The sequence below is a fragment of the Neoarius graeffei genome, chromosome 5, assembly GCF_027579695.1.
Source record: "Neoarius graeffei isolate fNeoGra1 chromosome 5, fNeoGra1.pri, whole genome shotgun sequence".
Lineage (NCBI taxonomy): Eukaryota > Metazoa > Chordata > Actinopteri > Siluriformes > Ariidae > Neoarius > Neoarius graeffei.
In genome coordinates, this window is record NC_083573.1 from 38,887,251 (window position 1) to 38,913,689 (window position 26,439).

Below are 26,439 nucleotides of genomic sequence, written 5' to 3' on the forward strand. Positions count from 1 at the left end.
ACTGGATTGAGGTCTGGGCTTTGATTAGGTTCAAAGACATTTAAATGTTTCCTTTTAAACCACTCCAGTGTAGCTTTAGCAGTATGTTTAGGGTCATTGTCCTGCTGGAACGTGAACCTTTGTCCCAGTCTCAAACCTCTGGCTGACTCAAACAGGTTTTCCTCCAGAGTTGCCCTGCATTTAGTGCCATCCATCTTTCCTTCAGTCCTGACCAGCTTTCCTGTCCCTGCAGATGAAAAACATCCGCACAGCATGATGCTGCACCACTATGCTTCCACCTTGCTTCATGGTGTTGGGTTTGCGCCACACATGGCATTTCCCATGATGGCCAAAAAGTTCAATTTTTGTCTCATCTGACCCAAGAATCTTCTTCCATTTGTTTGGGGAGTTGCGACATGCTGCTGGGCAAACTCCAAACATGTTTTATTCAGCAAGGACTTTTTTTCTGGCCACTCTTCCATAAAGCACCGCTCTCTGGAGTAAACGGCTTAAAATGGTCCTATGGACAGATACTTCCATCTCCACTGTGGATCTTTGCAGCTCCTTCAGTGTTATCTTTGGTGTCTTTGTTGCATCTCTGATTAATGCCCTCCTTGCCTAGTCTGTGAGTTTTGGTGGGCAGCCTTCTCTTGTCAGGTTTGTAGTGGTGCCATATTCCTTCCATTTTGCTATAATGGATTTAATAGAGCTCTGTGGGATATTCAAAGTTTGGGATATTTTTTATAACCCAACTGAGCTATACTTCAATATAGCTTTGTCTCTGACCTGTTTGGAGGCTCCTTGGTTCTCATGTTACTTGCTTAGTAGTGTTGCAGAGTCAGGGTCCTTCCAGAACAGGTTGATTTATCCAGACATCATGTGACAGATCATGTGACACTTTAATTGCACATAGGTGGATCTTAATCAACTAATGATGTGACTTATGAAGTGAATTGGTTGGACCAGCTCTTATTTAGGGGTTTCATACGAAAGGGGGTGAATACTTATGCACACTCCAGATTTCTGTTTTTTCATCTAAATTATTGTTTGTTTCACAATACAAAAAAAAGCAATGTGCACCTTTAAAGTAGTAGGCATGTTGTGTAAATCAAATGGTGCTAACCCCCCAAAAATCCATTTTAATTCCAGCTTGTAATGCAACAAAACAGGACAAACACCAGGGGGGATGAATACTTTTGCAAGGCACTGTGGTAGAATGATTATACAGCATACATTTTTAATAGGAAAAAAAACTAAGAATGTGGTGCACAAGTTTTCATTTATTTTTTGGTTTTATATACATATATACATATTGCACACTTAATATTTGGTTAAATGTCCCTTAGCAAGTTTTACCTTGACCAGACGCTTTTGGAAGCCATTAACAAGCTTCTGGCAGAATAGCCCCCAAGTGTAACTACGTCATCACTTGTTTACCACAATGCATTGTGGGGGATAGCCGGGGTCAGTAGTTGAGCGATATGATGAATGTCAGATTAATTTTACATGAGAGCGATGTGAGAGGAGCGATTTTGCCGTGCTCTGTCATGGAAGACAATGAAATTGATGAGTTAAAGAGGTGGATAACATGTCCAGGGTTTACAGCAGGAAAATCGCAATCCAAATCAAGCTTGGTGAGAAGGTAAGAGTCTAGATTGAGTCTACCACACTGTACAACATCAAATCTCAGAATGTCTTATTTCTGAGGATGTATATTAGATCATGAAGCAATCTGAGACTTAAGTCTACATTTGTTTCTTCTAATCTTCAGTTATTCCTTACCATTTTCTAAGAAGCTTTGTTCTAATGAAATCTTCACCTTGTACTTAATCTTGATCCAGCACAGTGAAAGTTACAGATGCAGTAAGGGAAACTATTATGAAAAATCAGCTGTTTACTTAAGTCTAAGATTGCTTCGTGATCCCAGGTCCAGATGAACAGCATCAAAACATTTATAAATGAGTGATTAGTTAAATAAAACTTATCAGGAAACATTACAAAAAAAACCTTTGGAAACGCGCTGATCTGCCATGTCTTGTTCAGTATAAATGCATTTACTTCAATAAATACTGCTAGTGAGATGCACTGAACATTATACATACCTGATAGAGAACCCTTCATGGTTTGGGAGTTTTATCGGTCCAACAGGCTCGTTCGGCTGCCGAGTGCTTTGGTACGTTGAGAGGCAAAGGCCGAAAAATGTTTGTTTTACAGGCTTTGGAATATCGGTAGTTTCAGACGATGAACAGTGTCGATTGTTATAATCTTCTATAACCGAAGGCCGTTCCACAGACCGTGGAAATATTGCTGGGTCACAGTTTAAGTACGTCTTTTTCCCACCAGAGAAATGTAAGCTACAAACACTTGTCCATTTCGATTCAGTTTGAAAGTTTTCGTTGCGGATTAAATTTATCCATTTCTTTCTTCTCTTCTTCTCAATTGGGAGCTGATAAAAGCTCAAATTAGGTGTTCTCTTTGTTGTGGAGACACAGTAAGGCACACAGCAATTCACTTTAGACATGGTTAAAACTGGCTAGACAGAACAATGCATCCAATCCATCCATTATCCATAACCACTTATCCTGTGCAGGGTCACAGGCAAGCTGGAGCCTATCCCAGCTGACTATGGGCGAGAGGCGGGGTACACCCTGGACAAGTCGCCAGGTCATCGCAGCAGAACAATGCAGTGTTTAACAAAGACGAAAGTAAACAATATGGTGGAGCTGACCCCGGGTATCACCCATAATGCATTGCGGTAAACAAGCGATGACGTAATTATGGGTTAGGGTCATTCTGGTTGGATATTTGACCGTTTTTCTTGGCAGAATTAATGGAGTTCAATTAAATGTTTTGGTTTCCTGGCATGGACCTGACTTTTAAGCACAATCCACATACTTTTGATTTGGTTGAGGTCAGGATTTTTGGAAGGCCATTCCAAAAGATTAACGTTAGCCTGCTTTATTTATTTTACAACCAGCATTGATGTGTTTGGGGTCATTGTCCTGTTGGAAAATCCAGTTGTGTCCAAGTTTCAACCATCTAGCTGATGATTTGAGATTATTCTGAAGAATTCTGTGGTAGTCCTCCTTCTACATGATTCCATCCACTTTGTTTAATTATGCTTAACATTTGTTTAACAGTTGGTACAGTGATCTTGGTGTTAAATGCCTCACCTTTACTCGTCCAAACGAACCTTTGGTCATTGTGGCAAAACAACTTAATCTTTGTCTTATCTGACCACAAAATTTCCTCTAGAAGGCTTTTTCATTGTCCATGTGGTCAGCTGCAAACTTTAGTCCTTTAGTCGAACTTGAAGGTGTTGATTTTGGAGCAGGGGCTTCTTTCTTGGACGGCAGTCCATAGTGATATAAAACTCACTTGACTGGCGACAGTAATACTGGTGTTACAGCAGCTTCCAGTTCATGGCAGGTCTGTACCTTGGTGGTTCCTGGGTTGTTCCTGACCATCTGAACTAATTTCTTCTCAGTTGAGGGTGACAGTTTGGGTTTTCTTCCAGACCTTGGCAAAGTGGATACACCTCTCAATAATTTGTACTTGTCAAACAAACCCTGTTTATGTTGGCACAGAGATGCTACCAGCTGTAGTCAATCACGATCACTAACAGGAAGTTAAAAGGCCGTGGCCTTGGCAAATTAAAAGACATTTTGTGGCTTTCAGCAGCCCTGAATTAATAATCTAAGTTGGTGTATGTATATTTTTGACCCTGAATATACACTTTTGACCTTGTGTTTGTAAAATGAATTAAACATTGTGCACCAAATTCTTGGGTGTTTTTCGCTATTAAAGATGTCCAATCATTCTTTCTCAGAAAGAATTCATTGAAGGCCCAATATTGCCATGACATTCAAGCTTCTAACTGCCTTACAAACAATAACGATGACAAATCTGTTTAATGTTAGAAATTTATAACTTTTAACAATGAAGGCGTTATCCATTTTTATGTGATATGATCAATGATTCAACCCAACTGACACATTAATAATGTTTTTCTTCTAAGACTTAAGTGAAAACAGGTTTTCATGACTATCGTGTTTGACTTTTATTCTATTTTTTAATCTTTATCTTTGAATGTTATATTCAAAGCAGTATTGGCTATGACAAAACAAATGTCAGCAATAGAGAGCAAATATGAAACATCAAATCAAATTAGGATTGTTTATTTTTATAATTTCAGTTATGCTTACATAACAGTGAATCACATCCTTTGGAAATAACATAGAATAAAACAGAACAATGTGTGTGCATTCATGTCTGCAGTAGATGAACTAGAATAATGAACTTGAGTACTGGAAAAACAAACACCATTCAAATGTACATGTCTGTCTACACAGCATATGATGAACACACTCTTAGTGTGTGCATGACATATACATTACACATATACTGGTGCATTTCGTACATGTAGAAGGTGCTTTGGTGTCCTTTGTTAGAACACACTCCTGGCAAAGCTTCCTCTTTTAGCCACCAGCAGCAACCTAGTGCTATGGTGAAGTGTTTGGTAGACACCTAATATTCCTAAAATGTTGACACATCACACATACCAATAACAAAAAAGATCACTCACACTGGGCGGCATGGTGGTGTAGTGGTTAATGCTGTCGCCTCACAGCAAGAAGGTCCGGGTTCGAGCCCCGTGGCCGGCGAGGGCCTTTCTGTGTGGAGTTTGCATGTTTTCCCCGTGTCCGCGTGGGTTTCCTCCGGGTGCTCCGGTTTCCCCCACAGTCCAAAGACATGCAGGTTAGGTTAACTGGTGACTCTAAATTGACCGTAGGTGTGAATGAGAGTGTGAATGGTTGTCTGTGTCTATGTGTCAGCCCTGTAATGACCTGGCGACTTGTCCAGGGTGTACCCCGCCTTTCGCCCGTAGTCAGCTGGGATAGGCTCCAGCTTGCCTGCGACCCTGTAGAACAGGATAAAGCGGCTAGAGATAATGAGATGAGAATGAGATGAGATCACTCACACTTACTGTAGGCACAGTAAAGGGCCCTTTACAGCTAAAGGGCCCTTAAGCAAGGCACCTAACCCCCCAACTGCTCCCCGGGCACTGTAGCACAGTTGCCCACTGCTCTGGGAATGTGTGTGTGCTCATTGCTCACTTGTGTGTGCATGCATGTTCACTGCTTCAGATGGGTTAAATGCAGAGGTTACATTTCACTGTATGCTTAAGTCTGTGCATGTTGAGTGTACATGTGACAAAGGCTTTTTGGCTTGGTTTCTTCTTCTTCTCTTTTAAACCATCATATACTCTATATTTGTATGGGGTGCCAAGTGTCACCGGGCCCATTTCGTGGACAAAATGCATTTCGACCATCACAAAAGGCATTTCGTCATCACAAAATGCATTTCGTGGGACGAAATGCATTTCGTCCATCACAAAATGCATTTCGTCCCATGAAATGCATTTCGTCCATCACAGAATGCATTTCGTCATCACAAAATGCATTTCATCGGACGAAATGCATTTCGTCCATCACAGAATGCTTTTTGTCATCACAAAATGCATTTTGGCGGATGAAATGCATTTCGTCCCACGAAATGCATTTCGTAATGGAAGAAATGCATTTCGTCCGACGAAATGCATTCCGTGATGGACGAAATGCATTCCGTGAGGGACGAAATGCATTCTGTGATGGACGAAATGCATTCCGTGATGGACGAAATGCATTCCGTGAGGGACGAAATGCATTCTGTGATGGACGAAATGCATTTCGTCCACGAAATGGGCCCGGTGATGGACGAAATACATTTCATCCGACGAAATGCATTCTGTGATGGACGAAATGCATTTCGTCCATCACGAAATGAATTTCGTCCATCACGAAATGCATTTCGTCCACAGAATGCAGTATGGTAGATCACGAAATGAATTTTGTCAATCACAGAATGCATTTCGTCGGACGAAATGCATTTTGTGATGACAAAATGCATTCTGTGATGGACGAAATGCATTTCGTCCACGAAATGGGCCCGGTGATGGACGAAATGCATTTCGTCCGACGAAATGCATTTTGTGATGATGAAATGCATTCTGTGATGGACGAAATGCATTTCGTCCACGAAATGGGCCCAGTGACACTTGGCACCCCATATATTTGCAGTGTAATCCAATGCGACTGTCTGTATTTGTCTCTGTTTAGTGCTCCAAATATTCTTATCTGTATTTGGGTTTTAACTCATAATGGGTGTGACCAAATGTGAAAGGGTTTTTTTCCTTTTTTTTTAAATAGAGATGAATATTTGAACATCATGCATGCTTTGCTGGAAACGCATTGTTCAGTCAGCTTCATGAGGTGTTTCTTCATCCCATAAACTTCATATCTGAATGTTTGCCTAAATAAAAAAAAAAAGTTAAACTCTCCAAATTGCATTACTGTTTAGTTGCTTCCAGCAGGATCCCTGTCCTGATGCACACCTCGAGTCCCAACCAGATGCACGCAAACCTTTCTGGGGAAAAAAAAAAAACCTGCAAGAAAAAATATGAGCAATACATCTCTTTATCGTATCTGTGATTGCGTTATGTGAACACAGTATGTTAATTATGAATAATATGTTCATATTTTGGGCGGCACGGTGGTGTAGTGGTTAGCGCTGTCGCCTCACAGCAAGAAGGTCCGGGTTCGTGGCCGGCGAGGGCCTTTCTGTGTGGAGTTTGCATGTTCTCCCCGTGTCCGCGTGGGTTTCCTCCGGGTGCTCCGGTTTCCCCCACAGTCCAAAGACATGCAGGTTAGGTTAACTGGTGACTCTAAATTGACCGTAGGTGTGAATGTGAGTGTGAATGGTTGTCTGTGTCTATGTGTCAGCCCTGTGATGACCTGGCGACTTGTCCAGGGTGTACCCCGCCTTTCGCCCGTAGTCAGCTGGGATAGGCTCCAGCTTGCCTGCGACCCTGTAGAAGGATAAAGCGGCTAGAGATAATGAGATGAGATGAGATGAGATGAGATGTTCATATTTTGCATATAACTGCTAATAACAATTGTGTGTTCAATATATAGTATGTAGTTGTTTCTTGAAGAAGCTCCTGACATGAAGCAGGGCATTGCCTCTAAGTGGACGGTGTGTGTTATAGCAGCATGTGACACTTGAACATATGGTGCATGGACACAGGCAAATAACAGAAGGTGTTTATTTAAAATATTCATAGCTCAGGCACCGTGCATAATAATAAGTTAAAGTTACAGCCCCTTGGTTAACAAGTGTGAATAAAAGATTATAATCAGTTCATGTCTAGATTACTCACGAGGGATTATTTTTAGATGGCATTAACCTTTGCTTACATGGGGAGTAGACAGCCTGCTAGCCTGAAAAGTTTATGTAGAGCACAGATTCTCAGTTTCAGACTTTGAAGACACAAAATCCACATGTGGCTTCATAATGACAATAAATGTTGAATCAGTAATTTATAAGGTTTACAGAACTGGGATTATCAACAACTAGTGTATAACATTTCTTATTTATTTATATATATATATATATATATATATATATATATATATATATATATATTACAACCCCGATTCCAAAAAAGTTGGGACAAAGTACAAATTGTAAATAAAAACAGAATGCAATGATGTGGAAGTTTCAAAATTCCATATTTTATTCAGAATAGAACATAGATGACATATCAAATGGTTAAACTGAGAAAATGTATCATTTAAAGAGAAAAAATTAGGTGATTTTTAAATTTCATGACAACAACACATCTCAAAAAAGTTGGGACAAGGCCATGTTTACCACTGTGAGACATCCCCTTTTCTCTTTACAACATTCTGTAAACGTCTGGGGACTGAGGAGACAAGTTGCTCAAGAATGTTAACCCATTCTTGTCTAATGTAGGATTCTAGTTGCTCAACTGTCTTAGGTCTTTTTTGTCGTATCTTCCGTTTTATGATGCACCGAATGTTTTCTATGGGTGAAAGATCTGGACTGCAGGCTGGCCAGTTCAGTACCCGGACCCTTCTACGCAGTCATGATGCTGTAATTGATGCAGTATGTGGTTTGGCATTGTCATGTTGGAAAATGCAAGGTCTTCCCTGAAAGAGACATCGTCTGGATGGGAGCATATGTTGCTCTAGAACCTGGATATACCTTTCAGCATTGATGGTGTCTTTCCAGATGTGTAAGCTGCCCATGCCACACGCACTAATACAACCCCATACCATCAGAGATGCAGGCTTCTGACTGAGCGCTGATAACAACTTGGGTCGTCCTTCTCCTCTTTAGTCCGAATGATACGGCGTCCCTGATTTCCATAAAGAACTTCAAATTTTGATTCGTCTGACCACAGAACAGTTTTCCACTTTGCTACAGTCCATTTTAAATGAGCCTTGGCCCAGAGAAGACGTCTGCGCTTCTGGATCATGTTTAGATACGGCTTCTTCTTTGAACTATAGAGTTTTAGCTGGCAACGGCGGATGGCACGGTGAATTGTGTTCACAGATAATGTTCTCTAGAAATATTCCTGAGCCCATTTTGTGATTTCCAATACAGAAGCATGCCTGTATGTGATGCAGTGCCGTCTAAGGGCCCGAAGATCACGGGCACCCAGTATGGTTTTCCAGCCTTGACCCTTATGCACAGAGATTCTTCCAGATTCTCTGAATCTTTTGATGATATTCTGCACTGTAGATGATGATATGTTCAAACTCTTTGCAATTTTACACTGTCAAACTCCTTTCTGATATTGCTCCACTATTTGTCGGCGCAGAATTAGGGGGATTGGTGATCCTCTTCCCATCTTTACTTCTGAGAGCCGCTGCCACTCCAAGATGCTCCTTTTATACCCAGTCATGTTAATGACCTATTGCCAATTGACCTAATGAGTTGCAATTTGGTCCTCCAGCTGTTCCTTTTTTGTACCTTTAACTTTTCCAGCCTCTTATTGCCCCTGTCCCAACTTTTTTGAGATGTGTTGCTGTCATGAAATTTCAAATGAGCCAATATTTGGCATGAAATTTCAAAATGTCTCACTTTCGACATTTGATATGTTGTCTATGTTCTATTGTGAATACAATATCAGTTTTTGAGATTTGTAAATTATTGCATTCCGTTTTTATTTACAATTTGTACTTTGTCCCAACTTTTTTGGAATCGGGGTTATATATATATATACACACACACACAGCGCCTTGAAAAAGTATTCATACCCCTTGAACTTTTTCACATTTTTCCACCTTACAACCATGAACTTAAAAGTTTTTTTATTGAGATTTTATGTGATAGACCAACATAGAGTAGCACATAATTGTGAAGTGAAACGAAAATGATAAATGGTCTTCAAAATTTTAAACAATTAAAAATCTGAAAAATGTGGTGTGCATTAGTATTCAGCCCCCTGTACTCTGATACCTCTAAATACAATCCAGTGCAATCAATTGCCTTCAGAAGTCATCTAATTAGTTAATAGAGTCCTACTGTGTGTAATTTACTCTCAGCATAAATACACTTGTTCTGTGAAGGCCTCAGTGGTTTGTTAGAGAACACTGAAGAACAAACAGCATCATGAAGACCAAAGAACTCAGCAGACAGGTCAGGGATAAAGTTCTGGAGAAGTTTAAAGCAGGGTTAGGTTATAAAAAAAAATATCCCAAGCTCTGAACATCTCAAGAAGCACTGTTCAATCCATCATTCAAAAATGGAAAACTATGGCTCAACTGCAAACCTACCAAGACATGGCTGTCCACTTAAACTGACAGAGCGAGCAAGGAGAGCACTGGTCAGAGAAGCAGCCAAGAGGCCCATGATCACTCTGGAGGAGCTGCAGAAATCCACAGCTCAGGTTGGAGAATCTGTGCACAGGACAACTATAAGTTGTACACTCCACAAATCTGGCCTTTTTGGAAGAGTGGCAAGAAGAAAGCCATTGTTGAAAGACAGGCATAAGAAGTCCCATTTGCAGTTTGCCAGAAGCCATGTAGGGGACACAGCAAACATGTGGAAGAAGGTGCTTTGGTCAGATGAGACCAAAGTTGAACTTTTTGGCTTAAATGCAAAGCGCTATGTGTGGCAGAAAACTAACACTGCTCATCACCCTGCACACACCATCCCCACTGTGTAACATGGTGGTGGCAGCATCATGCTATGGGGATGCTTTTCTTCAGCAGGGACAGGGAAGCTGGTCAGAGTTGATGGAAAGATGGATGGAGCTAAATACAGGGCAATCCTGGAAGAAAACCTGTTGGAGGCTGCAAAAGACTTGAGACTGGGAAGGAGATTCACCTTCCAGCAAGACAATGACCCTAAACATACAGCCAGAACTACAATGGAATGGTTTAGATCAAAGAATATTCATGTGTTAGAATGGCCCAGTCAAAGTCCAGACCTAAATCCCATTGAGCATCTGTGGCAAGACATGAAAATTGCTGTTCACAGACGCTCTCCATCTAATCTGGCTGAGCTTGAGCTATTTTGTAAAGAAGAATGGGCAAAAATTTCAGTGTCTAGTGTGCAAAGCTGGTAGAGACATACCACAAAAGACTTGCAGCTGTAATCGCAGCAAAAGGTGGCTCTACAAAGTATTGATGCAGGGGGGCTGAATACTAATGCACATCACATTTTTCAGATTTTTATTTGTTTAAAATTTTGAAGACCATTTATCATTTTCGTTTCACTTCACAATTATGTGCTACTCTGTGTTGGTCTATCACATAAAATCTCAATAAAAAACTTTTAAGTTCGTGGTTGTAAGGTGGAAAAAATGTGAAAAAGTTCAAGGGGTATGAATACTTTTTCAAGGCACTATATATATATATATATATATATATATATATATATATATATATATATATATGGGCGGCACAGTGGTGTAGTGGTTAGCGCTGTCGCCTCACAGCAAGAAGGTCCGGGTTCGAGCCCCGTGGCCGGCGAGGGCCTTTCTGTGCGGAGTTTGCATGTTCTCCCCCTGTCCGCGTGGGTTTCCTCCGGGTGCTCCGGTTTCCCCCACAGTCCAAAGACATGCAGGTTAGGTTAACTGGTGACTCTAAATTGACCGTAGGTGTGAGTGTGAATGGTTGTCTGTGTCTATGTGTCAGCCCTGTGATGACCTGGCGACTTGTCCAGGGTGTACCCTGCCTTTCGCCCGTAGTCAGCTGGGATAGGCTCCAGCTTGCCTGCGACCCTGTAGAACAGGATAAACAGCTAGAGATAATGAGATGATATATATAAACTGATGTTGAATCAGTAATTTATAAGGTTTACAGAACTGGGATTATCAATAACTAGTGTATAGCATTTCTTATATATATTGAGAGAGAGAGAGAGAGAGACACACACACACACACACACACACACAAAGTTGTAACCAGACGTTTACATACAGTTTAGAAAAAGACACAAACTTTTTTTTCTCCATGTCTGACAGTAAAATTGAGGAAACTTCTCCTGTTTTAGGTCCGTTAAGATCCTCAATTTTTTTTTAATTTGTAAAATGTCAGAATTTTTATATATGACAAAATCTGGTCCTGTATAATAAGCTCATCTTTGTTCCTTGGTTATCCTAATTGCAGTTTGTTTGTTTCTTTTTTTTTCCAGATTATGAAGGGTCTTATAATTATCTTTCCTGATGAGTTGGATCAGGTGTGTTGAATTAGAAAAAACAGAACGCATGGGATCTATAATTTGGCTCTAGTCATATTCGCCCTTCGTTTTCGAACAGTGTAACACATACCTGCAGAACTGCAACCTGATCCTCCTTGGATAGGATCCCGATACCAGATTTCACTCATTAATCTTGAATAACCACTTTATTCTGGTCAGGGATGTGTCAGATCTGAATCCCAAGGTGTGAGGCGGGAATACGCCATGGACAGGGCACTCACTCACTCACATCTGGTGGCTTTAGAGTAGCCAATCGACCTATCAGTATTACTTTGACAGGTGGGAGGAAAAGAATGCTGGAGATGGAGTTGGTAGGTAGAAGGAAATGAGGAAGGCCAAAGATGAGATTTATGGATGTGGTGAAGGAGGACAGTTGGTGTGACAGAAAACAATACGGAGGAGATGGAGGGACATTATCCGCTGACCCCTAACAAGAAGAAGAAGAAACCAGAGAACCCTGAGGAATCGGTATCAACTTTGGGCTAAATAAACTAACCTAAAGCTGAGTTAAAGTCCAATAATAGCTTCATTTAACATGACGTAGAGGTTGTCAGTATGCTACTGCACCTATTTATTATTCGCTCCTTCATGTCTACATATAAATTGCTCATAGCAACCAATGGTTAATGAGTATTTAAAAGAACTGTCTGTATGATGGATAATCTTCATAATAGCTAAATTACTTCTCAATAAAAAAACAAACAGGATAAATAGCATAAACTACCAAAACACCTTATGAGTCTTTTTATTAAGACATTTCACCTCCAAAAACATAAATCATTAATATTCTTCTTCTTCTTTTTAATGGCAGATTGTCACAATCTGTGTATACCGCCACCTACTGTACAGGAGTGTGTGAAGGGACTGGACAGATTCTATGTCAGATTACTAGGCTACAAAAAAAAAAAAATTATATTCTTTTCATTAGACCTGTATCATTAAGATAAATGATTAGTGCTTTAATTCTATTTCACTGTATTCCTTCTTCCTTTTGTATGTTGTGAATGTCTGAACCTACTTCAAGCTCCAACCATTTCTGTCTTTGAAAACTGTATTGACTACAATGGAATAAAACATGCTCAACATCTTCCTTAACTCTACATCCTTGACAAAGACCATCACTTTTACCTAATATCTGTAATGTTGCGTTAAGACCTGTGTGTCCCAGTCTTAATCTTGTATATACTACCTCCTCATTTCTGTTAAATCCCATTGATGTTATTCTTTTCCCCCATACCTGACTCTGCATAGTAAAGTATTGTCTACCTTTGGGTTCTGTTTCCCATTCTTTTTGCCATCTTTTCATAATCTCTGTTTTAATTAAGGCTTTAGCTTCTCCTTTTCCCAGTGGAATATGAATGTCTATCTGTTCTTTATCAATGGATTCTTTGGCTATGTGGTCTGCTATTTCATTGCCTTTAATTCCTATATGGGCTGGTACCCAACAAAACTCAATAGTAATTCCTTATGTGAGCTAAGAGATGTTTAACTTCAATTACTAAGTCTTCCCTTGTTGAGTTACCTGATAAAAAACTTTGTAAAACTGACATTGAATCTGTACATATAACTGACTTGAGTGGTTTGATTTCTTCAATCCATCTTAATGCAGAAAGAATTCCAGCCATTTCAATTGAGTAAACTGATAGGAAATTATTCAGTCTATAGCCATATGTTTTTTTGAATTCTGGAATATAAATTCCAATGCTACATTTACCACTTTTGATCCATCAGTAATCATTAATATTTCAAGCTCTATCTATTTTTGTTAGGCGGTGCTGCTGGGTCAGACAGGAAGCGGAAGTGCCGCCATTTTCTTGTATCAACCAACACCAGGGTCAGCGTTTGCATGGTAACGTTACAGTACCTTTAAATTATGAATCTTGGATAGACCAGCCCCATTAAAGAAAGTTAATGTCAAGTGACTCTATCACAGAATAAAAATAAATAAAAATACACCGAGTTGTATACTTCCCTACTAAACAGCTAAAAGTGGCGTGATATTTAGAATTAGATTTTGCTGTAATACTATTTAGTAAGATAGCATGCGGGTTTTCGAAAGAGCCCAGAACTGAATCCCAAATAGCGCTTCTAGTGCACTATATAGGGCGTACAAGCCGTTCACTTCTTCGGCTGTGTAGTGTACATTAAGTAGTGAAGTAAGGCGCTATTTAGGATTCCGCCCTCATCTCTGACTGCCAGTAGAAGAACTGCTAAGTTTGTGTAGCTAGCCGCAGCTCTTCACTCTGGTGTCATAAATGGCTCGTTTTAAATTCATTTCGTGACGGAATTTGTGATTTTCTCCGTTCCTGTCGATACGTGTTGATGTCTTTAACCTGACAGCGTCAGGTTTGAACGGTGAGTGAGTGAGTAAGGGTGTGCTAAGCTAACGCGTTAGCTCGATAAGACCGTGCCAGCGGTGTTAGTTTATCGCTAACTCTGAGTACAGAAACAGAGGCATGAATGACCGAGTGAAAAGGTGACGGCGAACTTTTTTTTTTTTTTTTTAACTTTTATGAAGCTTTACTTTTTGGACTAGCGCATTTTCCTCTGTCTGCAGTGTCCTCAAGTCAGGTAACTTTAGTTGTTTATTGTGCTAATGTTGTTCTTTATTTTCTTTTGCTGCTAGCTGGTTGGTTGCTCCGGTGAGTTGGGTCTGGGTGGGAGGCTAACTGAGCTGAGCTAAAGTCAGTCAGGAGGGTGTGTTGTGCGGGCTGTCAAAAGACACCACGAACCACTGCTTGAATGTCATATTTATTTATTTTTTATTATTTTGTTTTACAACATAGGTGCGGTTTCGTATTATTTATTAACTCGAGTTTTATTAGTAGTATTTTTTTTTACTTTACATTTTTGTCACGAGTTTGTTTTGTAGGTTTGTTTGGTCTTTTGAAAGGTTGTTGTATGTTGTGTTCTGTAGCTAGCTAGGCTAGCTAGTGCTCTTGTTAGCATGTTAGGCGTGTATTCCTGTTTCTTTTAGTTTTAGTTTGACCTCATGACTTTTTTAAAAAAAGCAACAAAATATTAGTATTTGGTGCTGTTAATTGTTTACAGCGCATTCACTGTGTGTGTGTTTTTTTTTTTGTTCCCCACTTTTTATATCTATAAAACCTCACTGCAGTGTAATGTAATAGACAGCACTAAAACCAGCCCTGTTTTTCGTGTTGCTTCTTCAAACCACTTGTTAGCTCGATCACTTCGTGTCCTGTATGTTTTGAGGTCTAGTGTGCAGAGAAAGAGAACTCTGCCATCAGTGCACTGAGTTTCCGACTTTGCTAATATATGCACTCAAGTCTATAGGACTTTGCTCTGATCTTTGCCAACTCGACTTTTGAATCTGTTATCAGGTTTCACTATTATGCAATCATTATTTATACAGTGCGTCATCTGCCACTCCTGATCATTTAGGACAGGTTCCTTCTTAACTTCAGGCTGCTGCTGTGCTTGTGTTTGCTATAAACCTCACTTCTGAAGCTCTTCATGGTCAAAGACACTTGTGCTTGTTGTTTTTGTTTTTTGTTCTGTAGATCCTCTACTAACACAGTCTCGGATTAATACATCTGCGTGGTGCGGTATACATGCAGAGACCCGGTTTCTGTAGGTTATATAGTCTGTAATGGGACGTGTTAATAATAAGGTGGTTTGAAGTGCGACAGTTTGACCTTGAATCTGCACCGAGGTGGTCGCTTGAGTTCCTGCCGTTCTGAAGGACAGGACAGACTCGAACCTGCTTCTCCCTCCTCGACACGATCATCGAGTCTCATTTATGAGTCTGTTAATAAAGTTGGAAGAGTGTATATGTTTTCATAAGCCATGGCAAAATAAAAATTCCCTCCATGTTTAGACAGCACAGCCGATTTGCATCGACTCGTGCCGACTGGCGATACAGACTTGAAATAATATCACGATATTTTATGCTCTTTGTTTTTGTAGTGAGGATATGAAAATGGTAGCCTTCAACACGATCTTTTTGGCCATGAGTCGCATCAGTATACAGTCCTGAGTGCTGATCATAAACAATGAAAGAAAAGAAAGCACAACTTTATTCGTCACACACTTGTGAAATTTCCTTTCTGCATTTAACCCATCTGAAGCAGTGAACACACACGTGAGTAATGAGCACACACACACATACCCAGAGCAGTGGGCAGCCATGCTAACAGCACTTAGGGAGCAGTTGGGAGTTAGGTGCCTCGCTCAAGGCCGTCCCATACTAACCTAACCGCATGTCTTTTGAACTGTGGGGGAAAACCCACGCAGACACAGAGAACATGCAAACTCCACACACAAAGGCCCTCGCTGGCCGCTGGGTTTGAACCCAGAAGCTTCTTGCTGTGAGGCGACTGTGCGACACTTGCACCACCGTGCTGCCCAAGAAGTAAAACTCAACCCTGACCGTCATCAAATACCAGGCTTGTTGTACTCGTGACTTGACTCGGACTCGTGCATTAACTGCATTCGGATTTGTGAATTGAAGACGATAACTCGGATTTTTTTCCTTTTCTTTTTGTAACATGCCATCATAATTTGGCATATCTACATTAATTTTTGTCCTAATTTCATGCAAGAGTGTCACACCTAGACTCTCGCGCGCGCTCTGTAAATGACTCACACCTGCACAGGATTAAGGCACCATCAGTGTGCTGATATAAAAACTGAAAACACACTTACTTTAGGAAGTATTGAGTTGCGTTGCTGATGCATTACCGAGCCTTATTTCCTTGTTTGGGTTCCCTGATCCCTGATTTCCTGTTTCTCGTCTTTTTGATTCTGCCGAGTTTACGATAGCCTGTTTGTGCCTCGCTCGACCTATTGTCTGTTTTACGATTTTGCCTGCCGTTCTGGATTGTTTACCCTCTTCACTTATATTAATAAACACACCTTCTACACTTGCATCCATCTCCCAGCCGTCTCTGACAGAATACTGGATGCTCCCTGACAAAGAGAAGCGTATTCACCTGTTCATACGTCATGTTCAGGAACAAACTAATGTTAATGGGGCTAAAACAGCCACTGTCAAATGGTGCAGTTGGAGTGTTGGACTCGGGCTTGAACACTGCGGACTCGAGACTGGACTCAGACTCGAGGTTTAGTGACTCAACGACAACACTATCAAATACTAACCTATACCAGTTTAGTAGGTTGTTTATGGATATTACAGCTGAAGCTCCTTTTGGTTGGGCTGAAATGCCCTTGAGCAAGGGCATGTAACCCACACCTGGGCGCTGTAGCAGAGCTGCCCACTCACTGCTCTGGGTATGTGTGCGCTCATTGCTTGTGTGTGTTCACTGCTTCAGATGGGTTAAACGCAGAGGACGAATTTCACTGTGCGCTTAAGTCTGTGCTTGTGTACGTATGACAAAGGCTTCTTTGCTGCTGCTGCTTCTTCTTGAGGGGGTTATTTCTTCCTGCTTGTGTGGGGTTGGTGCTCCACTTTCCACCATGCTGCTTCTCGTTCTGCGTGCGAGATGGTGAGATGCCCACGCTGCGGCATATATGCTAACACGTCATCCACTATATTAATGTAATGTCGGTATTGCAGGATGACATTCTTATTTTGGGGAGGAATTGTACCAGTATATTATAGACAATAAGGCACTGTACAGCCTTAGTACAAACCTCTTATAAATGGTAAAGCTCAGAGCTGAAAACGATAAAATTATGACTAACATGTGCAAAATCTTCCTATACTGCAGCTCAGCTGATGCTGTGTCAGCTGTCTCGGGCACATGCTAAAGACCCATCTACGTGTATATTGGTATTTTTGAGAACATTAGTCCTATTCGGACAGGATTAAATTGACGTGGGAAAATTTTTTTCTGTTTTACCGATTTTATTTCCATTGCGATCAGCCATGCCCCCCCCCCCCCCCATCCTCTTCTAAGAAAATTACATGGCATTTTTCGCCAAGCTCGTTTTAGTCCCGCCCACATCCACGTCTCTGACTTCTATTTCTAGACACTAACGAGCTACTCAGTCTCGTAAAAATTTAATTATTGACCACCTACAGATATTAAACACTTCCCGATTCATAATTTAAATTGCATGCGTCTTGTATTATGTTTTCAAATTGTTGATAGAACTTTGGTTCACCCCAAACTGAAATAAAAGCCAGTGTCTCTTCTGTATTCCGGTGCCTCTTCGACCGCTTGGATGCCATGTTCTCAATGGCTCATGATTGTGACCATGTGACGCAGACATCTGGGTGTGTCAAAAATACAAGCCGCTAGAAACTCACTCCTGCTCTGGTAATTTTATCGCTGACCGGATGTGAGAGTTTTATCTCTGAGAAGACTTGTAAAAAACGTATGACGAACATCTCATCTCATTATCTCTAGCCGCTTTATCCTTCTACAGGGTCGCAGGCAAGCTGGAGCCTGTCCCAGCTGACTACGGGCGAAAGGCGGGGTACACCCTGGACAAGTCGCCAGGTCATCACAGGGCTGACACATAGACACAGACAACCATTCACACTCACATTCACACCTACGGTCAATTTAGAGTCACCAGTTAACCTAACCTGCATGTCTTTGGACTGTGGGGGAAACTGGAGCACCCGGAGGAAACCCACGCGGACACGGGGAGAACATGCAAACTCCACACAGAAAGGCCCTCGCCGGCCACGGGGCTCGAACCCGGACCTTCTTGCTGTGAGGCGACAGCACTAACCACTACACCACCGTGCCGCCCGTATGACGAACGTCCTCCTGATAAACTAATGCAATATGAATAGGGCTGTATTTACAGTCCCTTCTGAAAGTATTGGAACATCAAGGGCAGACTTTTGTTTTTTGCTATACGTTGAAGAGATTTGGGTTCGATATGCAAAGATGGATCGGAATTTCAGCTTTCATTACCTCATGTTTACACCTAGATGTGTTTAAACAACTGGGTTACAAAAGGGATCCTTTCCAAGTTGTCAGACATTTGTTCGTATTGGCAAAATCAACTAAATATTCAGGCGCTGCTTTGGCAACAAAGCTTCCCACAAATTCTGCATGACTTCTCCTTTTGTAAACGTCAGAAAACCGCCCCTGTGAGATAATTGGCCACAGGCACTGAATGGGGTTCTGCGTCAGAGACCGGAAGAAGAGAAAGATAAAACAGTGAGCGTAAAAACAATCATTTTCTACAGTTTTTACACAGTTATTGAGGTGAACGGGCACAGGTGCATCTCTGTAGAGATCCTTTCTGTGTTATCAGACACTTATAACAACATTGAGGCTGTCGGTAGTGAGAACAAGCCACTGATTACATTGTAAAGCTGTTTTACGGTTGCTGGTTGTAGTGTTCCTACTCAATGCTGGACTGTTTTCAGTCCCTAGTGAGTTGTTGTCACTGCCGAACCAGATACGGTTGACTTGGCCAGAATTGCAGCAGTAGGGTGGCCACTTCCTTTCTGTGCCCTCACACACACAAACATTCACACACACGAGCAATTTAGAGTAGCCAGTTAACCTAACCGTATATCTTTGGACTGTGGGGGAAACCGGAGCACCCTGAGGAAACCCACACAGACACGAGGAGAACATGCAAACTCCACACAGAACCTTCTTGATGTGAGGTGACAATACTAACCACTACACCACCTGTCCCGAGTGAATATTTGGATGCAAAGAGATGGGGGGGAATAAGGCCCAGGTTTATTTAAAGAAAAAAAAAATCCCATTTTTCCTTTTCATCAGGCCACATAAATCTGTGTTTTTGCCATTTTCCCTTTTAAAACCTTTTGCCAATCATGATCCTAGACAGGATAAAGAAGTTAATAAAGATAGATGGATGAATGAACCTTTAGCCACACCTGTTGGTGTGATTCGTCTTTAACACTCCACACGCAGCTCTCAGTGGTATTTCCAAGGCATTTTGCATACCAATTTTATGACGTATTATCACTAATTTGCCTGGTGTGCTCATCTCAGTATTTTTGTTTGGACAGACATATTTTCCAAAAAGCTGTTCGTATGCAATTCATGTGATGTATATATTTTTCCCCCCCAAAGAAAGGTGTGAATGCTATGTTTTCACTAAGTATGTGTATACTTGTGGACAAGGACTAATTCTTCCTCCTCCTCCCATCCTTGACTTGCAAGTGACGTCAAAGCAAAAGAGAAACCCGGATGTCGGCCGTGTCAGTGGATATACAAATGCGGGGTCAAGCAATAGTCCATACGAAACAGTCACGCATGCCTAACTCTTTGTTTTTCCACTGCTTTAAGCGTTCTTTTAGCTATCTTTGTGCTGTATATGGTTGTGGTCGCAGCAGTACTCGTGACTGTGGCACGTTCTGATTTTTTTTTTTTTAGAATCCCGTCCGTGATTTGTAAAGAGGGCGAGGAAACTTTGAGGCTTAGTACAGAGAGGAGACAAGCAGGGCTGATATAACAGAGGCTAAAACCAAACCAGCTCGTGTTTGCAGTATTCATTTTCTCTCCCGTGAGATTCAAAAGCTTTCTCGATAGTATCATGGAAGAATTATTTCGTGTTGCTGAAATTTTGCTGTAAGATGAGCATTCTCTTGTCGTGGTTCACTTGGTTGTTGTTGTTATTATTTTTAACACATGTATTACCATTTCGCTTCTAGGAGCGCCAGAAAAATTATGATAGAAACAATCCAGACTGGGCACCCAGTCAGAAAATGGGCTAGGTTTTGCCCAAGGTCAGACTTGATTCTTCGGCAGCTGAACCAGATAGAACGCGATATCTGGGTACTCGATGGTCAGTAGAAGCGTCTTATCTTCAGAAAAGATAATACATGGGTCAAACCCACACATCTATCTTCTCTTTGTATCGAATCTTTGCTTGATCGTTCAAATCGTGGTAATACTGAGAAAATTCAGTATTGTTTACAGACACACTTTCAGCAGCTGCCGTCCTAGTTGCTTTGTGTATCCACCATCGTGGCGGATGCTCATGACCTAGCACATTTTGATCACGCGGTTGCAAGTCATCTATACGGCGCCATTGCTTTTGTGTTTGAATGGCTAATCTTGCTTTGTGGGCACTCCACCGAATGGGTGCCATTTGCTTTAGGGATCGACCGATATGTTTTTTTTCAGGGCCGATACCGATTATTATGGAATTGGGATGCCGATAAATGTAAACATTATAATTCACATGAAATTAAACATGGCACACACTGACACAGACCTTCATATCCATGAAATGTATGTTTAATTGTAAAATTGAACATGAAATTTTGTGCAGGGAGATGCCAGCAGCATTTGTACAATAAAGTCAAACATTAGTTAGAATAAAATGAGAAATAAAGCACCATATCACACCTGGCTTGTTTAAATGTTCAAATAGTGCTTCATAAAGTTACCTAACATGTACAAGTGCAATGCGCTTTTTGAGCACGAGTCACATCATGAAGTTTACTCATCACCATAACAAATAGCCAGTAGGCTTGCGCTAGCCTACAGAACACAAACACTACGTTTTATTTCGTCTTCCCTTGACCACCTCTCTGTATGGCTGTCATTCTACTGTTCGAGTAGAACTACTGACACATTCACACCGTTTCCAGACGGGGATTTAAAAATGACTGCAGCCTACGTTATGCTGGGGGCTGCTTACTATGGACAATATTACATGTAGTTTCAGCGAGACTAGTTGGTTATAGGCTAATTCAAGTGCTTCCTTCTGTAAGCTAAGTTTGCCTGGCTACACAGATGCAAATGGACAATTTTAACGAGTAGTAGATGAAGAATGTAAACATATAATGATGTTGTGCTTTTGCAACTTGTGTGTTTGTGACTTATTGTGGCAAAAGCAGCGTGTCCTTACCTTGAAGTGGGATCTGCTTCTGCCCGAGTGCCCATACGGCCGCCTTGAAACAGTTCACAGCGTTTAGCTACGCTTGTTGATTGGCTGTATCCCTTGTGCCGCTTCTGCCCGAGTGCCCGTACGCCTGCCTTGAAACAGTTCACAGCGTTTAGCTACACGTGTCGATTGGCTAGATCTCTTGTGCCAAACAAATCAGATGTTGTGGTGGGCGGGACCATGTTCTTGAACTCAGAGAGGCGAGTGCAGGAAAGGACGTGCAGTGACAGTCGCGTTAGGAACGAAATGGCTGCAAAAAGGCATGTTATCGGCATATCGGTGGAAATTATGGCCGATACCGATAACCCTAAAAATGCAGAATATCGGCCAGGCCGATTATCGGTCGATCCCTAATTTGCTTGTTGTACCACTCCCAAATTAAACTTAATTTGTTATATCTTTTCAACGCTGATTATAATAACACATATTTAACTATTCAAAATGTGTATTGGTCAACCTCAGGCTACGTTACAAGGTTTGGAAGTCAAAGATGGCTGCATTTTTTTTTCAGTCCTGTTACCAAAACTCTAACAGGACTGAGTTTTTAGCCTAGGATTAGCTAATACATGGAATTAAGCCACATGGCGTCATTGCTAATAGCATGACCACACTTGGCACATTCTAGTGATTTACCAAAAATCTGTATTTTTAAAATAAAATCATCTAAGAAATAATTTAAGTAACAGGACAGTATGTTGACATTGACCTTATCAGTCAAAGTTAAAAAATCATCAAATATACAGAAAAGTAAATGAGAGAACTAACTTTTGGTCTTCCCATGGCCTTCAGAAGACACAACTGATGTAACTTCCTGTTGAGCATGTGATTTATGGAATGTTCCAAATTTGTCAGATGGGGTAATATGTTTGGGTAGCAGGACTGAGTGAAAACCCAGGGACATGACTAAAATGTGTATTTTAACTAGGATATTGTGGATTTCTTATGAAAAAAAAAAAATTAAACCATGGATAGGATATGGAGTCACACAACAGTGCAAAAGAAATGCTGTTTCTGAAGGATTTTAATCATAATATTTCATAGTTGAGTATAAAGTTAGAGTGCGGGGACAGGTAACCCATGCTATTTTTCAGTGTTTTTAGGTAGTTTTTATTAATCCTTACAATTCCCATCTCATCTCATTATCTCTAGCCGCTTTATCCTGTTCTACAGGGTCGCAGGCAAGCTGGAGCCTATCCCAGCTGACTACGGGCGAAAGGCAGGGTACACCCTGGACAAGTCGCCAGGTCATCACAGGGCTGACACATAGGCTACGTTCACACTGCAGGCTGAAGTGACTCAAATCCGATCTTTTCGCCCATATGTGACCTGTATCCGATCTTTTATTGACAATATGAACGACACAGATCCGATTTTTTTCAAATCCGACCCAGGCCGTTTGGATATGTGGTCCTAATTCCGATTCCTATCCGCTCTTTTCATATGCGACTTCAGTCTGAACCGCCAGGTCGCATTCATCCGACTTACACGTCATCAACAAGCCACAAACGTCACTATTCTGCGCTGAAGTAGGCGGCGGGTCTCTCAAAAAAAGTTACAACAACATGGCGCATGACCACGGGCGCAGATAGAGGGTGGGACTCGTCCCACCCAGATTTAAATTCACCTCGTTCGGTCCCCCCCACTTATAGGGAGGAAAAAACGTCTATGCTGTCTTTCTTTGCATAAGGCAAACCTCACGGAAAAATCAAAAGACTAATTACCATTCGGTTTATTGAGGTGCACAGCAGTGTATACATAGTTGCAACAACTCACATAAAACAAAACAAAGACTGATATTCGGTTGGTTGAGCTGCACAGACTGCACAGGTTGCGAGCTCGAGCTTGGTTGCTATGGTTACTAACAACAAGTTTGACAAGCATATCGGGGTTGGGGTTGGTTTGCTGGCAGCTTTGTCCCTCCCAGTTTTTTGTCCCCCCCAGTTCAAAAAACGTATCTGCGCCCCTGCGCATGACATCAATGCGAGGGACGCTTCGGGCTGTGAAGGTTCTGAATCTTCTCAATGGAAGGATGCAGAGGTTAGGGAGCTGATTTCCATTTGGGGGGATACAGCTATTCAAGCTAGATTGGATGGGTCATACCGCAACCGGGCGGTTTTACTTCCGTAAACACTGGCCATGCTCACTGCGTGTGACGTCGTCGTATCCTGCAATGCGCATGCGGAACACTTTTAGGTCGCTTTTCGTTCATACTGAGGATCACATACAAGTCGCATATATTTGTTAATGTGAACGACCTCACAAAAAAATCGGATTTCACAAAAAAATCGGAATTGAGCATTAAGCCTTGCAGTGTGAACGTAGTGTTAGACACAGACAACCATTCACACTCTCATTCACACCTACAGTCAATTTAAAGTCACCAGTTAACCTAACCTGCATGTCTTTGGACTGTGGGGGAAACCGGGGCACCCGGAGGAAACCCACGCGGACACGGGGAGAACATGCAAACTCCGCACAGAAAGGCCCTCGCCGGCCACGGGGCTCGAACCCGGACCTTCTTGCTGTGAGGCGACAGCGCTAACCACTACACCACCGTGCCGCCATCCTTACAATTGTATATCTTAAATTTGAAATCAGATCAATGTGCAGGACGTTCTGCGTAAGAAGGAAATGTATTTTAAAGTACATTTTTATGTGCTTTTATACGTATAATTTTCTAGGGACGGAAATGGCACCGATTCAGTGGAATGGCTCTTTTTTTTTTTTTTTTTTAATTTTGGATTTTTATATTGCTTTCTCTCAAGCCATTAATATAAAACGAGTTTCACAACATGTTTAAATTTGTACGTGGAATTGAAAGGAATATGTGGTTTGTTTAAAGCTGCAGTAATTCATCACCAAGTTCATGCTTTGATGTCGATCGGTCGAGGTTTCTGTCAGTCAGACTCCTTATGCATAAATTTACACAAACTCAGAAGCTCTCAAGGAAATGAATGCCCCCCCCCCACACACACACACACTTCTTTCCTCCTCCCTGGACTAACTGGATTGTCATGAATATCGCATGTCTTGAATAATTGCTCCAGTAAATTTCCAAATAAATTAATTAAATAACAAGGTATTGTGTTACAGAAACAGTTCCCATGTTTAAGTCTCTGAAATGCACACAATGTTTAGATTGAAAACCATTTAAAATTTCTAAGCCATTTCCATTAGAGCTGCACAAAAGTGGCTAAAAATGTAATCAAGTTGTGTGCTGTCGTATGTTTGGTCAGAAGGTGTTGAGGTTTCTAGAACCGCAGCTCTGCCAGTCGTTCCAGCTGTAAATCCAATGACAGGCTTATATTAACGTGCAGGTTGTAATACGTTAGTGTTTCTATAGTAACTAAAGTACACAGGCACTTGTGTGGCTGATGCGTCACATACGTCTTTTAAAATCCGTGTGTGCATTTGTTGATATGGTGATGTTTATTTAGTATTTTTAGGAGGAGTCTCCAGAGGCTGTGCTTACTGACAGTTGAAGGTAAAGCTGTAAAGTCTTCAGGACGGAGGGCATTGTGGTTTCCCTGCATCATGATGACAAGCTGCGGGTTTTGTGTGTGGGTTTTTTTTTTTTGATGCTGGTGAAGGAAGGCCTGTTTATAGCTCTTATGTGAGCTATAAGAGGAACTAATTTGTTTCAGACATTCCACAAACTTTTATCAATTTTTAAAGATCACATGTCTTTCTACATGTAATTAAGACAGAATTGTAATCCTTGCCAAATTGCTGTGGTATAAGAAGAATAAAACACATTACAGCTTCAGGGTAGTCACAGCTTTTTTTTTTTTTTTTTTTCCTTCAAGGTTGCACCATCATGTCCTTGATTATTTTCCTATATGAGGATGCCCCAGCATGTTTTGTTCCTTATTGAACTTTTCATTTATTTAGTGCTTTTTAGAACAAGTTTGATTGGTGAGAAAGAAAACATAAATGAAGAGCTTATAAACACATTAGCCAACTGTATCTAAACTCATCAGTGTCTCAATGTTAAATTACTTTGCGCAAGACAAAAGGTAAAGTTACTGATACATTTTCTGCCTTAAGTGTTATTCATTTGATGGACAATTAGGCACGTAACCATACATCATGCAGCAGTGACTCATGATACAAATTTATGCCGATGTGAATCGATTAAATAAAAAATGAATCGTGATTATCAGGCTGCGTAATTTTACAACCCCAATTCCAAAAAAAGTTGGGACACTGTGTAAAACATAAATAAAAACAGAATGTGAAGATTTGCAAATCATGGAAACCCTATACTTCATTGAAAATGGTACAAAGACAACATCAAATGTTGAAACTGAGAAATTTTATTGTTTTTGAAAAATATATGCTCATTTTGAGTTTGATGTCTGCAACATGTTTCAAAAAAGTTGGGACAGGGGCAACAAAAGACTGAAAAAGTTGTGTAATGCTTAAAAACTAATTTGGTTAATTGGGAACAGGTCAGTAACATGATTGGGTATAAAAAGAGCATCCCAGAGAGGCGGAGTCTCTCAGAAGTAAAGATGGGGAGGGGTTCACCGCTCTGTGAAAGACTGCATGGGCAAACAGTGCAACAATTTGGAATAATGTTCCTCAATGTAAAATTGCAGAGAATTTGGGGATCACATCATCTGTGTTCCATAATATCTTTAAAAGATTCAGAGAATCTGGAGAAATCTCTGTATGCAAGAGACAAGGCTGAAAACTGACACTGGATGCCTGTGATCTTCAGACCCTCAGGCGACACTGCATTAAAAGCAGACACGTGTCTGTAGTGGAAATCACTGTATGGGCTCAGGAACACTTCAGAAAACCATCGTCTGTGAAAACAGTTCATTACTGCATCCACAAATGCAAGTTAAAACCAGATATAAACAATATCCAGAAACACCGCCACTTTCTCTGGGCCGGAGCTCTTTTTTGATGGACTGAGGCGAAGTAGAAAATTGTCCTAAGGTCTGATAAATCAAAAGTAGAAATTCTTTTTAGAAATCATGGACGCCACGTCCTCCAGGCTAAAGAGGAGAGGGACCATCC

At 41.1% G+C, this 26,439-nt stretch overlaps 1 protein-coding gene across 3 annotated transcripts in view; it reads left to right on the top strand.

Moving 5' to 3' along the window:
• Nucleotides 1–13,421: 13,421 nt before the first annotated feature.
• Nucleotides 13,422–26,439, top strand: part of epn1a (epsin 1a) — a 51,648-nt gene continuing 38,630 nt past the window's right edge. For all 3 annotated transcript variants that reach the window (XM_060921653.1, XM_060921654.1, XM_060921655.1), the window contains exon 1: nucleotides 13,422–13,441. In XM_060921653.1, the coding sequence (XP_060777636.1) occupies nucleotides 13,439–13,441 (3 nt within the window). In that variant the 5' untranslated portion in view covers nucleotides 13,422–13,438. The remainder of the gene's footprint in view (nucleotides 13,442–26,439) is intronic.